Below are 17,282 nucleotides of genomic sequence, written 5' to 3'. Positions count from 1 at the left end.
CAAATACCTAGCACACCAAACAAACAAACACACAGAGGTCTACATTAATCATAAATTGTTTGGCCTATTAGCTCAGGCTTCTTATTAACTCTTTCTTACATATTAAAGTAGTCCATAATTCTTGTCTGTGTTAGGCACGGCACGTAGCTTGGTAACTTTTATCAGCAAGACATTCTCATCTTGCTTCCTCTGAAGCTGGGTGATGACTGCAGACTGACTCTTTTTTCTTCCCAGAATTCTCCTGTTCTCATTGCCCTGCCTCTACTTCCTGCCTGGCTACAAAGCCATTGTTCCACAGCATTTGGTCATGGATTTTCTCACTACCCATCTGCCTAAGCGTGCAAAACAAGTGGTATCCAAGTGTTCCTTCTGTTTTATTAACAAAACTCCAGGTAATTTTTTAAAAAAAAGCTTGTTGAGTTCATTATTATAAAGGTTGAAAGTCAAAATTTAGAAGGCTACATCTGACAGAGACCTTGTGCTATTACCTAGCAGAGAAGCAGAAGGTCAAGTAAGGTATAAGAAAGAGGGGTTGGGCTTACTTGGAAATCCTCTCTCTCTCCTGTAGGAAAGGCCTTAGCTCTTCTCAATATCCTATGCTCTTTTCTATATAGCCACATCACCACATGCTATCCTAGGGAGAACCAGATTTCAACCTGAGATTTATAGGTACAACAGTATTCAAACCAATGCATGTAGTAGATAAAATAATATTCTACAACTCAAGAAAGCTCACAAAGTTTGGACAGTACTAATATGGCACCACAAGCACCTTTCAGAGGCTGAAATGCTTGATCTTGTTCATTATTGGCCATGCAAGGCTCCTTCTAGAACATCTCTGTAACTAACCACATGTGCATGTCTATTTGTACATGCAAAGGTCACTCCTCAAAGGCCACTCAATGATACTCCAACTGTATGACGTAAGAAAGCACAGAACTTATTCCTCAGCTTTGGAGAAACATTCTGGGTCTGCCAGGGTTTGACAAAAGTAGCAGAAGGCTGCTTTGAGCAGTCAGGAAGCAAGACTCATGAAGGCCTCTGTGGATAAAACCTTGAGACCTGGTCCTGTCATTTCACTATGTCTTCTGGGCAGGATTCCCATCTCTGTGAGGCAAGAAAATAAATTCTAGAATAAAAGAGAGATATCATAAGAGCGAATATGCTCTGAGTTTCAAGACAGCAGACACATCACCTTGAACCATGTGTTCAATCCAGCAGTTGCAGCCAACATGCTTACAGATGTGTATTAAAATATACTTGACCATATATCTTCTAGATAAAGAGCAACCAGTCAATGCCAAGGGGCATTGCCAAAGTTTAATTCATTTAGTGGGAATGAATTAAACTTTGGATACCCATATGGTAAACTTATGCTTTATAAATTTCTTGTAGCATGATGCAATCTGAGGTGCCAGAGTGAGCATGTGATGGAGAAGGGATAAGTATGTGTATAGAGACCCCCAATGGTTCTGCATTGCTTCATCTTAAAATAATTATTCTAGTGATATGTTAAATGTTGAAATAGGAGCGGCAGGGTTGCGTCCCCGGCACCCGGCCACCCGCATGGCTAGCTTATGCCCTGAAATAATTACACGGAAACTGTATTCTATTAAACACTGTCTGGCCCAGCTAGTTCCAGCTTCTTATTGGCTAGCTCTTACATATTGTTCTAACCCATTTCTAATATTCTATGTAGCCCACGAGCTGGCTTACCAGGGAGGATCTTAACCTGCGTCTGTCTGGAGCGGGAGAATCATGGCGACTCCTTGACTTAGCTTCTTTTTCCCAGTATTCTCCCCTGTCCACTCCACCCACCTAATTTTCTGTCCTATGAGGGCCGAGGCAGTTTCTTTATTATTAACCAATGAAAGCAACAGATAAGATACAAGACCCACCTCCATCAGTTAAAGGAAGCTCCAACTTCAATGACCAGAGCCCTCAACTCTAATGTCGAGAGCACAGGGTTGAGCCTGTGGTTCACTAAATGGTTGGCTTTAGGCAGATAACTTTTCAGTCTCGAATTCTTAAATGTGAGACCTGAAAAAGAAATCACTGCTTTTCCATATAACCCACAGCCATTATAGTAGACCCCACTCAGCAAAATCCCACCTAAGGCTCAACTCAGTAACGACTGCTAATATATGAGTTCATTTCAATGTCAAGGCCAATATTAAATAAGGGGCTGGCCTAGAGCTGACCCCTGAGCGGCACCCAGTCAAGTTCTGGTTGTTTGGACTGGGAGGTGGATCCATTCATAGACAGGTTCTTAGCACTGTCTCATCATAGCAAGATGGCTGCCAGCATCTCTAGTGCAGACAGGGCTGTCTTCATCAGACTGCCCAATCTGACCGTTGAGGATTAATTCAGACAATTTTGGCCTCGTGTTGATCCCGGAATGGATGTTTCTGAACATGCAAGTGACATATTAACTTTCTCACATGGTTGAATTCAGAGACAGAGCTGGTACCATATGGATAGAAAGGTCCATAGACAAAAGAGTCCAAGGAGAAGAGGTTCTCTCGAAGAAAGGCCAGGCAAATACAGGAACAGGTGTGGGCCAGGCAAATGCTGCAGCTCTCCTGTCTCCATTATTTCTGGGTGTTCCCTGAGCCTAGTGATGAAGCGCTCAGACTGCACTCTGCATCTTAGAGACGTTACTGTTGGCATGACTGAGGGCGATCCCCAAACCTCTCTGCTCCTCAATTTGATTCTACCTAAAGCAGAGAGAAGACTGATTTCATAGAGTTGTCAGGAGGGCAAATGGATGTTCTCTTTCTGTTGCTTAGCATTTTAAACACTAGTCCAATTGTAAGTATTTATGCTTTGCCCTCAAAGCCTGTGTCCCTAGACGTCTTCGCTGTGCGACTTCTAAATGACATGTTGTTCCCATGCAATTTACATTGTTCTGACACAGATAAAACTTACAAATATTAATAGTTTTTGATAGGTACAACAAAACACAGCTAATTGAATTTACCAAATTTAACACCGAAAAAATCTTTAGCTCAATCTTCCTTATAAATAGAGAGACAAATAGTTGAAATAAAAAAAAAAACCTGCCTCAGCCATAACTAACAAGCTTAGGGCCCCTGGCTGCTAAGGTAGCAACCAGGCATGCAAGTACTATTTCATCAGAGCTTCCTTCTAGAGAGCTGGCAGGAATGGGGACAGTTAGTCACCTCAGTTCACCAAAGTGACACGTTGCTTAGATTTCCATTCAGTAACCTCTTCCCATAGAGTCTTTATCTAGCCTTGTGACTAATGATCGTCTTCCCACTAGCCAATTCTGAAAGCCAGCATTTTTCCAGTCCTGTGGCTCTACAAACACCAGACTTGCTTTTTAGTACTTAGCAACCTTCCTAACCTCATAAACATCCCTGTGGGCCATGTCCACAGTGGCATTCTTGATTTTAGCTTTCGTCTAATCCTGCATGTCTTAACAAGCAGGACCAGTGTTTATGCCAATGACCCAGAAGTGATTTTTGATTTTCTTGTTTCTTTCTTCCTCCTGTCAAGGCCAAAATAGATTCGTTGCTTCTAGCTTCAGAATACATCCCAATCCACTTTCTTCTTCCTTCTAGTCAGCCGCAGTCCCATTTGAGCTAGTGATAGCCCTTGCTGAATCTGATGCAGCCCTCAGGCCTTTCTGCTCCATGCTTGTCCTCTCCTGACTTCTACGTGTGCTCTCCAAAATGAACGGCTTTTCTTCCTCCTTCTATTCTTATTCTTCTTCATCCTCTTCCTCTTATTCCTATCCTTATCCTTATTCTTCTAGACTAGGTCACATTACCTGGCCCTGGTTGGCTGGGGACTTTTTAATGTAAACCAAGCTAACCTTCATTCATATAGGCTCCGCTTCCCCAGTCCTAGGATTAAAGGTATTAGCCATCATGCTACAGTTTGGAGCATAGGTCTTCCTGTAAAATATATACCTTCAATCAAACTTGGCAATGAGTTCTACACATTAAAGTTAAACTCAAGTTGCTTCTGTGACTCAAGTTTCTGATTATCAAGCCATGTGCGCCTACAGGAGCATCCTGTTCTTGGGTCCTTTCCCTTGTCTCTGCTTCTGCAGAGAAAGCAGAGGTTCGAACTTTGATGTCTTGATGGCTCCACACTCTTTTGTGCTGGGAATTCTATCTCCTGCTTGCTCTGCCTGGAATGCTCATCCCCAGGCCTCCCATCTCAGTCATTTATCATCTTCCTTCCTGAGGCCCCCTCCCTGACCACATGTGCTAACATGTTTCTTTCTGCATCACCCAGAGCTCTTAATTATTTTTCACACTTTTATTCTCATCTTCCCCGCTGCAATGCAATTTCCATGATGATGGAGACTTTCATTTCATTCTTCACTCCGTATTCTATGCTTAGACTAGTGCTTCCCCCGCCCCCCCCCGCCACACATCGTGAGCATGCATTGAGGTGTGGGAAAAAAGAAGACAGAAGGAAGAAGCAGGGAAGAAGAGGGGAGAGGAAGAGATGAAGTAAAAAAAAAAAGGAGGAGAGGAGGGAGGTGTGGCAGGAAGCAGCAGCAGAGATTTGGAATTCCGCAGAGGACCTTGGGATAGAGCTGAAGGCAATAGTGGGAGGAGGTGACACTCTCTCCTCATCCCCCAGGGGCAGCATGTCTGGCTTCGGTTTCCTCACCGTGACTCATAAAGGTTTCTGGTGTGTAGAGACTTGAGTTCTGCACATGGAAGACTTACATGCATGGTGTTCCTCCATTATTCTCTTTGCTAGAGTGTGAATAAACTTCAGAGTATTGGATGGAGTAGGGGAGCCCAAAAAATGCCGTAAGGGGGATAAATGCGAGACAAGGGACACGTGTTTGGAAGTGGCCTGCATATTAAAGACAACAGTTTAGTCCTAAAGATCAACTGCGCATGTACGTGAGGAGATGAAAATGACGGATTTAAAGAATGATTGGCCTGAAAGAGCCTGGTGTTTGCCAACTACCATGTCATGAGTTTCTAGTGGAGCACACTGCATACCAGCTTTACACGGCTGAGCCGGTTCAGGGAGATTCAGAAGGACGCCTGCTATGCACTGCCGCAGAGCTGTTACTCCCTTATTTGAAAGAAATTATTAACATACAAGAATGTTAATCCATGCACGTGTTTCTAAAAGTGAGAACTGTCCCCCTGATCATGAAACGTAAAGCACCCCGCCTTGTCAGGAAGGGCAGTAAACTGTTGCTCACTCTCATGATGACTGTATCAAAGTAAACGTCTGTGTGGGGTCGGAGAGCAGAAGGATGACCATTGCAGCCCTTACCTGCTAAGCCTGCCTGCGTCAGTCTAGCTGCATGTGAAAACGATCTTCTCCAGCAGCTAAATGATTTGAATATAAATAAGCAACTTTTTCCGCCTGTCAGTTCCCTCGAGAATATTTAGTGCTGTCTCCTTTAATGAGTGCACATTACAGATGGGTGCCAGTGAACACATTTAATCAGGGTAATACGGGGTAATGATCATGTGAATTCTCTGCATCGGGTCCCGCTCCATCTGTTCTAAGCCATTTGTCCGTGTAAAACTTTCAACATTTTGAGCCACTGACTGACAGGTGAAGCCAGACGTGCGTGGTTTTCATCTCAGCGCCAGGATTTCTCTAATGTATTCTTTACACTAAAAGAAACCCCTTAAAGACCCGAAGGGGCTGTCTCCGTAGGAGCAGCTTTTCTTTAGATTGCTTCATTGGTCATTAAAATATTTAGCTTGCTCTTACCTACTGCAACAATGCAGCCAAGGTTCATAGCTGCCTTGATTGGCGCAGTAGGCTCGTAAGAGAGACTGGAAGGCCTGACCTTGGGGGCCTTTTCTGCTAGGCAGTTTCCCAGTGATGGATGGGTCATTCTAGTAGCAATCCCACAGTTTGTGCCTGCCATTCACAGACACTCTATTTCACCATCCCTCGGTGTAAGATGCTCCAGGGTTGGAGATGAAGGTCAGTGGTAAAACCCTTGCCCAGGAAAAGCAAGACCCTGGGGTCAGTCTCAAGAACCACTAATAAAATACTAGATGCACTTTTGAGGTTGTGGTAAATTGCTGGCCCCGCAAGTGCGAGGGCCTGACTCCAATCCCCCAGAGCCCAGGTAAATATAGCTAGGCACGGTGACAAATGCTTGTAGTCCCATTACCAGAGAGGTGGAGATGTGGGGGGGGTCTTTGGGGCACACTAGGGGTCTAGCCTAGCAGCATCTGTGAGTTTTCATCCATTGAGGGACCCTTTTATTTAAAAAATAAGGTGGCTGGAATCCTGAGAAACAACATACTCAAGGCTGACTTCTGATTTCTATGCAAACATGCACACATATATACCAGCACACAACATAACCATGCCTTTACACACATGCATCTGCACATATATGTACCTGCAAACATGCAACTGCACACATATACACACCTTTACACATATGTACCTGCACATATATGTAACTGCACACTTATGCACCTTCACACAATACACACCTTTTCACACATGCACCTGCACAAACATGTACCTGCACACCTATGCACCTTCACACACATACAAAACTTTGCACACACCTGCACATATATGTATCTGTACACCTATGCACCTTCACACACATACACACCTTTGCACACATGCACCTGCACAAACATGTACCTACACACCTATGCAACTGCACACACATACACACCTTTACACACATTCACCCGCACATATATGTGCATCTTCATACACATACACATCTGTACATGATGTGTGTACATGAGCACAGATATAACACAAGAAAACATGGCTGTCTCAGACAAGCTGGTGGCTGGACTTGTCCTGGGGTAACAAGTTTTGACAGTCATTATGCCTGTTAAAGAGAAAATGACAAAAAAATCATAATTAAAAACTGTGGTTTAAGCTTTATGAATTGTGGTTTTACTCTATTGTCTCTGTTTCTCAGGGTGACTCTAACAGTTACAGTGAACTATCTGAGAATGTAGCGGCCTCTATAGCTGCTAGAATGCAAGGGACAATAGGGTTGGCTGTGGTTGAGTTGTTGGAAGACGGTGTGTTCCCTTTCCTGTCAGTGCTGAGAGGTTTACTGTTGTTCTGGACTCAGACCTTCCCTCCCTCTTCTCACTTGCGTTGTTGTGGGCTCTAGCGATCCAGTTTGCAATAGTGAATCCTGTGACCCGTGCTGGAGACACAGCAGAGACTGACTCATGCTGTAAATGCTAGGGCACTGCTAGCACAAAGTGACCTGTTAGTGTTGTGCACCTGCCGTCCTGGAAGCCAGAGTTAGACATGACCCTCGCAGAGCGGCTGGGATCTCTCCCTCTGCTATGTTAAGTTTGGTTCACTTCACAAACCAAGCGAGGAATGAACAAATGAGTGAGTTACGAGCCTCATGGTGTGCAGGGCACATCAGCCCTGTTTGCAATTGATGTACCAGGCACAGCAGCAGGAAGCTTGAGTGAGAACAAGGAAGTCCAGGTAATATAAGGGTTTTGGAGCTCTTGGCTTCACTATGGCATAGATGGATGCTCCTCCAATTTTGCTTTCATAGGCTTCAAAATTCAAAGTAAAAGTGATTTCATTTGGTGGGTTTCCTTCCAGCAAAGGAAGAAGAATGAGTCTTATGTCATCACCATGCTTCAACATGGATCTGTGTGATAGTGTCCACTCCCAGATTGGCTCCCTTGATGGCTGCTGGAGGTTCTTCTTGTGCTCTTTGTGTGTATGTATGTTGTATGTTCATCTTGAGCATATTCGGTTGTGGGGAAATCCGAGTTTAACCATGAGTATTGTTCCTCGAGGATGTGGTTCACCTTGCTTTTTATAAGACTTGGCTAGGTTCAGCTGAAATAGCTTGGTTGGAAAAGCATCAGACTGAGGATTTTGCTAGGCAGACTGACCAGTGAACCCAGAGATCTGCCTGCTTCTGCTTCCCTGATGCTGGAAGGCAGGTGAGCATGTATCGCCTTTTCTTAAAACTGTGACTCATGGGGGGATTGAACTTAGGTCCCCATGCTTGTGAGCAAGCACTTTACCGACTGAGCCATCTTCCTAGCACTGGTTTAGCCCATGTCTCATCGTATGTGGTTTATCATCTAAACAGCGTTTGCAGTGGTCCTGAACGGCTGATTCTGCAGACTGGAGAACTAGTGTGGGGGGATCTTACATTCCTACCCCTGTGTCATCACTATGATGGAAACAATTTGTCTTTATGTTGCTTGAGGATGCCTCATTAGCATTAAGTAGGATATAAGTAAGTTTAGTCGTGAAGAAGCTCCTCACTAGCCACCTGAGGGGATCTGGTTGCACCATTTGTTTGTGATAGCTTTGACACCTAAGCAGACCTAAAAAAAATATGCAAAAACCACAGGAAGACGTAATTTGTTTCGACAATATCTCTTTCTCATTTGACTGTCTTTGAGTTGAGAAGGAAACAGTATAAACAAACGAGTCCCACTTTGCTCTTCCATTGCCTTCCTGGTTAGTGTGGTCTCCAAAGGGGCTTTGGTCCAATTGAAAGAAAGCAGAAATCACACACAACTGAGACGGTGCAGAACTCCTTGCAGTATTTTAAGAAGCCGTTGGTTTTTCCCTTTAAAATGCTGGAAGGTCATACATTCTTCCTCTTTCTGGTTATGATGGCGCAAATGCTCACTGGAATCCTGGCAAATGGCCTCATTATGGTTGTCAACACCATTGACATGGTCACTCGGAGGAGAATGATCCCACTGGATCTGCTTCTCTCTTGCCTGGCAACCTCTCGGATCATTCTGCAGTTGTGTATCTTGTTTGCACAACTAGGTATATTCTGTTTGGCAAAGTACTCTATGTTTACCGACAACATTACCTTTGTCTTCTTTATAAATGAACTGAGTCTTTGGTTTGCCACATGGCTTGGGGTTTTCTACTGTGCCAAGATTGCTACCATCCCTCACCCACTCTTCTTGTGGCTGAAGATGAGGATATCCAGGTTGATTCCGTGGCTGATCCTAGGATCCATGCTCTATGCAATATTTACTGCTGTGGTCCTTGGCGGAGAGGCTTCAACAATTCCCAAACAAATCTTTGAAAGTTTTCTTTCCAAAAATTCAACTCAGGTCACACTGATACCTGCCATGCCCCTGTCTGTCTTCCTCCTGGGGCTCACACTGCCATCGTTCATCTTCATTGTTGCTGTTCTGCTCTTGATCTTCTCCCTGTGCAGCCACGGCTGGAAGATGAGGACTATGAGGGGCACCCGGGAGCTTTGCAAACACGGCCACATCAGTGCGATGTTCTCCATTCTATCGTTCTTGATCCTATACTTCTCCCACTATATGGTGGCCCTTGTGATCTCTACCCAAGGCTTCCACTTAGGAAGCACAGCCTTTCTATTCTGCAGTTTGATGATTGGTATGTACCCCTCACTACACTCTGTCATCTTAGTTCTAGGAAATTCCAAGCTGAAACAAAATGCAAAAATGTTCATTGTCCATTGTAAGTGCTGTCATTGTGTGAGAGCGTAGTCACTTCATGAAGGTGATGCGGTCACTTGCCAGTGCCTGTCACTATCACTCACCCAACAAAGCATCCTTCTCAAATGTATGTAAGAGAATTTTAATCATCCAGCCTGAGGCTTACTGCTAGGTTTGCTAAAAATTAACTAGATTATCAGATTGCTACCATCCCTAATGCACTCTCCTTGGCCGAAGATGAAGATTCTCGGGTTGGTACTGTGGCTGATTCTGGGGTCTGTGATCTATGTAACTGTGACTGATATAATCCATAAAGTTAATTGATTATAAAAGAACAACACATGTTGGTGGATGACATCAAGGCCCGTTTCCCAGTTCTGATGTGTAAGTCCCATCTTATAAGAATATGCCACTGAAGAAGCAGGACAAATGAAGCAAGGGCCTTTCTGGATTGCTTGCTGCCATGCTTATGAATCTATAATTTTTCTCAAAGTAAAAAGTTTAAAGAGAAGAAAAGCACAAGATTGGACTTACAAGGCCTGGAGAACAGAACACTAACATCCCGTGTTGGTTGCCTAAACTCAGACACCATCTCAGACTTGAATGAGCTGACTGGGTGTGTCTTGATTGCAAGAATATCTTTTCTGTCTTGTTTGTTGGAGTCACAGAAAGTAAAGGCACTCTTCTTCTTTGGGTCAGAAAGAAAGCTGAGGACATCCAGGTCTTCTCTGTCCTTGTGAGAATGTTCACCTCTTCCAGGAGCAGAAAACCTAGTGGCACACCCACTGACTGTTAGGAAGGCTGGTAGACAGAGAAGGTGGAATTTTAAGAGGTGGAAGAGAATGAAGACAAGGAGGTGGAGGAAAGAGCTCTTTGTTTCCTGTAATTGTACGCCTTCAACAGACAATGGCTTGCAAAGGCCTTTCATTTTGCATTTGTGGACTCCTGCCTGGAAGGTCCTTTTGACTGATAGTAACAATTTGACAATCCCACTTCCCATGTCTTCCTAATGCAGCAATATCAGTAGGGGTGAATGGGGCTCATAGGGTCTCCATCTGCTTGAAGTAATAGATACATTTTCTGTTGGGAAGATGACTTAGGAATCTCTCTCTCTCTCTCTCTCTCTCTCTCTCTCTCTCTCTCTCTCTCTCTTTCTCTCTGTGTAACAGAGTATCATGTGTCATGCATTTTCATACATGTAAATAATGTAATTAATCACATCTGCTTCAATATCCTCCTTTGCTTACTCCTCTTTCCCTTCCTTCTCTCAAATAGTCTTTTTTTAAAAATATGATTTCTGTATGTGAGAAAATGTGGCATTTCATCTTTCTGAGTTTGGCTAATTTTGGCTAACACAGTGATCTCTAGTTCTAGCTGCCTACCTGCAGATGACGTCATTTTACTGTTCTTGATGTATCACTAACCTTCTGCTGTGCTGTATTTATAATACATTCTCTTTGCTTACTGTCGGTTGTCACATGGGTCAGTTCTCGGCTCTTGTGAACAGTACCATTCAGATGCCAGATTCTGACCATATTACAACCCCTGCTTTAACAATGCTAGTCAATAAGATATCTTGTAAGATGTGACTGCGATACTAATATTAGCAAGAGCTTTTGAAAGAATAAACAAAACAAGAATTAAGCACTCTGAAGACATTGCACAGCCTACTTTCCTCCCAGACTCATCTCTGATTATTTTGCTATTGGTGCTGTAGAGGACACGGCACCCTCACTGGCTTCATCCCTCAGACGGTCTTTGTCTAGTCTTCCAGCCCTCCGCACTGTCTTTCCTTTGCTTGCCCTCTTGCTCCAAGAGCTGGGCTTGCTGGGCTTTGGAGATGGTTTTGGTATAGGATCCCTGGGCTTCTGTTGGAGTTGAAACTCTCTCCCCAGTTGTTGGAAACCTCACCAACTACAGTATCCAAGTTATTTAGAGGCACCACCTTTGGTGGTGATGGTGATGTGATAAGGCATCTCATTATAGCCCTCATGATTGGTCCCTGGTGGCTTCATCATAAGGAGAGAGTACAGAGGAGACTCATGTGTGCACTCTTCCTCTTCCTCACTATGAGATGCAGTGCTCCCAGACGTTGCTATCAAAAAAGCACGGTAAGGTGCCACACCTGACATTGACCCCAAACCAAAAATCCAGGTGAACCTCTTATTTATTTATTTTGAGGGGTTGGGTAACATAAGTGGTTCATGGTATAGTAATATTGGCGATGGAAAATGTACCAAGGCAGGGCTGACTTCTAGGAGCTGTGGACCTCAGAGCTCCTTCATGGTCCACCAGGAAATCCCATAACTGTGTTCCATCACTGTCACTTACAGTTAAGTGTGGGCTCGGAGGAAGGCTCTTTCTGAAAAGGGACTAGCAGGAATATTCTGCTCTGCTTTTCACAGAGGAGAGACACAAATCCCTAGTGCAGTCTCTCATTGACCAGGACTTCCCTGGACTCCAGGAGATCTGCACAGGTTCCAGTGATGAACCATGTGATGTCATCGTGCACTCTATTTGCTTATACACATAGACTTTAAAAATATTAAATGTCATAATTTGGATATTAAAATAATATGCAGCCTAGAATGTCTCACGAGTGATACATGTCTCATACACTCTTTCTTACGGATGCAGCAGCTGCTGGAGGGTAGACTACTCTGGAGTTGGAAGTGCTAGGCAGACATTAGCATCTAATGGTTACCCTTGGACTCGAGACTAGTGATTTCTTGAAGCTAATGACTGACCATCCTCAGTCCTCCAGACAGTTCAAAGGTTATGCCCGCTTGAATGTTTATAATCTTATTTCTCAGGTTATGAATATTCTAATTTTAGGCTTGGGTAATATGGCCTACAAAAATTTGCCCACTTATACGTCTTTTGAGTGAGACAACACAGGTCAGCAGAAATATACGTGAAAGTGGGAAAATGCTCCCCGCTGTGACAATTGACTTTGGTAGCCAGCCGATGACAGATGTTTCGGGCAGATGGCACCACACTGGAGTCAAATCCAAATGGACAAAGCAGGGAGAGTCACGGGCATTAATGGTCTTGCTAGGAAGTGAGTGCAGAGTCTGGTTCTATGTATTAGCATGGTAGGCATGTTTGTTATTATTATTATCATTTTTATTATTATTTTTTCCTTATAACTCATTGGAAAACATCACACTACTGAAATGTGTGTCCCTGGAAGAATCACAGTGAGAAAAGCCAAGGAGAGCTGATGGCAGTTAACAGCAACACAGGGGCATTGGATTCCCTGCTTTCTTGACAAACGAATGTAATCTTCTTGGTGTATTAGACCATCCACTACGTCCCCACACACCTTTTCAGTACTGAATAATGTTCGCTTTTGAGATGTGAAGTTAACGTTTGGGTTTGTGGCTGCGGCATCCAGAGCTGCTTAATCTTTTTGGGCTGAGCACCAGAAGTTGGTGATTGCATTCTATCATTTAAGACAATTCAAATCACTGATGGAGAGGTTTTTTTTTTAAATTCTGTATTGTATTGTTCCTATCTTAAATGTTTCATGGCATTGAATTAGCTAGCTATTACAGAGCACTGATAACATGCCTATTTTTTTTTAAGTAAATGAAGGTTCCTTTAATTTTCAGTACAGCCTTTCTGAGAAAAAAATATTCACTGCAACTGTTTCTGTGTTTGAGGATGCTATGGACCTCGGTAACAGAGCATGTCAGCTTCTCTCAGCTGAACTTCTCACTGATTTAGGGACTTAGGGACACACACACACACACACACACACACACACACATGAGGCTGATGTGCGACAGGGTAGTGGTTGCATCTGGGAAAAAGCAGGGACAAAGTCTAATAGCCAGACTGAACCTATCTCTTGATGAGCCCTCAGTGAACAAGCCAAGGTACTGAACCATGAGGAATGTCTGATTCTTGAGAGAATGGCCAGTAGAAAGTGGTGCAGGACCCCAGGCTGTGGCTAAGAGTGAACCAGGACCTCCATGCGACTGTAGAGATGGATGACTTCCGGCCCCAGCTGTCCCCATTTGGACAACAGATGTTATCCTTCCACGGCTTCCTTCTCTTGAAGCCCCTCATACTGGCTTCAGAAACACTGTCCCATACTGGCTTCAGAAACACTGTCCAGGTCTGACTGTTGATCTAAAGCTCGATTTCTTGATAAATTCTCTAGAACATTCATAGCTTCTACTCTGAAAAATGCAGGTGGGAGTTCTGAAATGAAGGCTCACACTTCTATCACAAGGTGGAATGTCATTATCAGTGCTGTTTCCCTAGGGAATAGACCCAGACAACCCGCACCCTGTGATGAGGCAACCAAAGGTATAGCATGGTTTGTATAGGTTTCCTTAGTCTACAGGTGAGTCAAACCACTGAGTTTACAAATCTTGAGACCTGTCTCCTTGGCTATCCTCATAAGGACACACTACCTGCTCAATTGGGTCACTACATCAGTGTCTGCAAAGCCTATAAGCATCAACCAGAAGTAAGTCTCAGTTTCCCCATCTGTAGAATGGGGAGAAGAATGAAGCTAGACCAAATATAACCAAGCCTCAGGCCCATTGTTATCACAAAGATCATCACTATAAGATCGGGGACTGTGCTAGAGACTAACAGCAGCATAACACGTGATGGTCAGAGTGTGGGTAACAAATTCATGGCATCTTATTCTTTAGTCTTTACACATGCAAATGCACATGTTTATTAAGACAACCTAGGGAGATCATTTAGTAAAGTTGATATGAGTTTAGGGATAACCTCGTGAGACAGGCTAGGCAATAATATTTGCAGTGCCAATATAAACAACACACATCTACCCAGGACGTCACTCACTCCCGGGTGGCTTCTGCTTCTGCGATTCAGAATACAAATGCCTGAGCAGGTCAAGTGCATGCTGACAGTGGGCAACAGGTCCAGAAGTTTTGCATGTTTAATTAGATCTCTCTTTATTATACATAGTATAAATTAATAAATCACGCCAAAGAACATCATCCTGAATTCATCTCCTGGAAAAGCCATCAGTGGTTTTGAATTGCTGATGTTTCTGTTTAAATGAGGGAATAAAAAGGCTCATTTTGCATCACTGCCATCGTGGCCAACATGTGTCTTCATAAATATCCTTCCACTTTTTATTGATTATTTTAGTGATTACAAATGTTTTATTAAGCCAATGTAACATATATCCAGAAATAGAGACATTTTGTGAATACTCATTGAAAAAAATGAATTATGTTTGTTGTCTGATTCCTTACCCAAGGGTCCTGTGCTTGATTCCACTTTCATGCTTACCAACAGTGTTGGTGGGTGTCTTTGGGTATTTCTTCTTATTCCTTATTGTCCCGTTAGAAAAGCTTCAAGGACCAGGATGACCAAGTGTATGGCTGGCAGATTCCTCCTCCTCAAGAGGGCACAAATTTGTGTTTCCACTAGCAGTGGACCAGCATTCTCGATCTTTAGATGTTGGCCAGCACAACTAGGCTGGTTAATTTATTTTTTCTTAACCTTCACTAATTTAATACGTAAAGAGAGTACAACTTTAATTTGCAAATATCTCTTTTCAAATAGTTATCAAGTAACTTTTGCCTTTCATCTTCATTTAATAGGGCTTTTCCTTATGACCCGGGAAAAACCTAATTAGCTTTTTAATTTTTCTAGATAAACCTCATTCAAGCAAGTTAGACACCTCAAAATGAGCATGTGGAACATTCTGCACTCTCTGTCCTGCCAGAAGGCCCCAAGTGCCCATGGTCTGCCATCTCCTTCCTCCCAGTGTGTGTGAGAAGCCTCATATGATCGCTAAGACCTAGGGAAGCTTTCCCGCCTGTGTCCTCATTCCTATCCTTTATGACCTGTAGAAAAGAAGGCTTAGGGATTGAGTCTTATCTGATAGAAGACTATGGGTCTTTTCTGGGTGCTGAGCCAGAATCCAAAGACTTCTGGGAGACACCCTGACCCTAAATGGCACACTAGAGGTACAGAAACCTCCACTCTGGTACAGAAACTGATTTATGTCAGTGCTGGCCCCCGACATGTGTGCAGGGTTAGTGTAACAAGGATGCTGCTGGGATGGGTGAGCAGTGGCCGTGCACAGGCAATGCCAGGGTAAGGAGAAGTGCTGGTGGCGGGGGCTTGTTTTCAGTTTTTCTCTTCGGAAGACAGATGCATCCACATGACACATAAATGCTGATCTTTGCCAACCAAAGGCTGACTCAGTGTTTGTATAATAAGCAGATAGCTGGGTTTCTCCTGAGCTCAATGTTAAAATGGGAAGAATCAGAGCTCCGGCCCATATTAACTATTTGTGCAGGAAAATGACATCTCACTGATAGTGAAACACCAGGAGACAGTCACAGAATCTGTAACAGTAACTGTTAACATACTACACGTGTGCTCAATAGAACAGGCAAAGAAGGTCAACTAGGCAGTTCCGCAGAAGCTAGTACTTAGTTAATATCAACAATGCAAGCTAACGGTGATAGGTGGAGCAGGATAGTTCCAGAGCTGGGAAATTGGCTCAGTGAGTGCTTGCTATGAAACCATGAAGACCTGAGTTCCAATCTCAAGTGCTCGAATTAAAGCAAAAGAAACAACACCAAGCATGGCTGCACTTGCCTGTAACCACAGTGTTGAAGGGTAGGGCCAGGCCAATCTGGGAGCTGGCTAGCCAGTCAGCCTAGCAGAGCTGTACACTTCCGGTTCAGTGAGAGACCTTGATTCCAATCAAGGCAGAAAGAGATAGAGGAGCACATTGATGTTTACATCTGGCCTTCGCATGTGTACTCACATACTCACATATATGTGTGTTTACATGCACATGTGTGTACTGGAGTATCTAGTGTTTAGTGATGAGAAATAAGGAAGCTCATAAGTACCATAAGTGCCAATTTAGAGGAGATCCATTATGCAGTTATCTGTGGAGGTAAAAATTCACAGAAGCCTAAATGATGCGGTAAGTGCTTAGATAAATTACCTTATAGCTGGATGATGGGCTAATCTTATGTTCACAACAGATATTAATGTTGACTGACATTTATGGACATGAAGATGTTTATAAAGCATAAAATACAGTAAATTATAGCCAACAAAACTTCACTGTATGAAAATTATTATATTTATGCATACTATAATGAATGGGGCTACACACAGCAAAATAAAACAACGGTGAGCTCTTAGCATGTAAATTCAACTTCTTCCTACCTGTGTTGTCTATTTTTTAAATATTAAAATAATGACAATTAATAATAAACAACTTTTACTCATCTGTCAGGAGAGAGAGAAAACATACTTCCCTAATGTCTCATGGATTTTGCTGCTCTGTTAGAAATCGCAAACCATTTCCCAGCGAGAGAAACTCTCCATTTGACTCTTAACCTGTGCCTCTTATTCTGAGTCTCCATCTGTCTGTCTCTTTCCTGCTCCATTTTCACAGGACCCGAGTCCGTCCAGGTCTGCCTCTCTGCAACTGTCGCTCCTGGGATCTCGCCCTGTTCTTCTGGTTCTGGTGTGGACCTTCCTTCCTCTTTGAGGCTCTAGCCAGGACCTGGAAAGAGGCTATGTATCCAATTACCTGTTTGTTACTTCTCCCAAACAGATCTAAAAGTTCCTTGAAGGTAGAAACAGGCTCCATCTTAGCTGCAGCTAACATTCCAAACATTTTCAGGCCCATGCTTCTTGGCAGAAGGTCAGAGGTGATGATGATAATAGACACTGAATTCGAAAACAAGTAATACCTACGTGAGCAAAATCTGGTTTCTGGAGACTCTCATAAAATGATCTACTGAAGAGGTGATTAAATAAGAAGGCAGGAATGCAAACAAATTACATTAGTAAAGACAAACGGGTCAGAACTGTAGGGTA

At 43.4% G+C, this 17,282-nt stretch overlaps 1 protein-coding gene across 1 annotated transcript; it reads left to right on the top strand.

Moving 5' to 3' along the window:
• Positions 1–8,576: 8,576 nt before the first annotated feature.
• Positions 8,577–16,958, top strand: Tas2r1 (taste 2 receptor member 1). Its single transcript, XM_050144778.1, has 3 exons — positions 8,577–9,478; positions 15,333–15,397; positions 16,855–16,958. Exons 1-3 carry the CDS (start codon positions 8,577–8,579, stop codon positions 16,956–16,958), a joined length of 1,071 nt encoding a protein of 356 aa, XP_050000735.1.
• Positions 16,959–17,282: the final 324 nt, after the last annotated feature.

The sequence above is a fragment of the Alexandromys fortis genome, unplaced genomic scaffold (assembly GCF_014885135.2).
Source record: "Alexandromys fortis isolate MF-2015 unplaced genomic scaffold, M_Fortis_MF-2015_v1.1 scaffold_52, whole genome shotgun sequence".
In the NCBI taxonomy this organism is placed as follows: Eukaryota; Metazoa; Chordata; class Mammalia; order Rodentia; family Cricetidae; genus Alexandromys; species Alexandromys fortis.
This window is presented reverse-complemented; position numbering and strand designations above follow the sequence as displayed.

What these genes read in the sequence shown, in the direction of transcription:
- Tas2r1 (XM_050144778.1), top strand. Translation starts at nt 8,577, where the DNA reads ATGCTGGAAGGTCATACATTCTTCCTCTTTCTGGTTATGATGGCGCAA. An exon ending in TGCTGTCATTGTGTGAGAGC is followed by an intron (nt 9,479 to 15,332) that starts GTAGTCACTTCA and finishes TATGGGTCTTTT; the next exon opens with CTGGGTGCTGAGCCAGAATC. An exon ending in CCCTAAATGGCACACTAGAG is followed by an intron (nt 15,398 to 16,854) that starts GTACAGAAACCT and finishes CCATTTTCACAG; the next exon opens with GACCCGAGTCCGTCCAGGTC.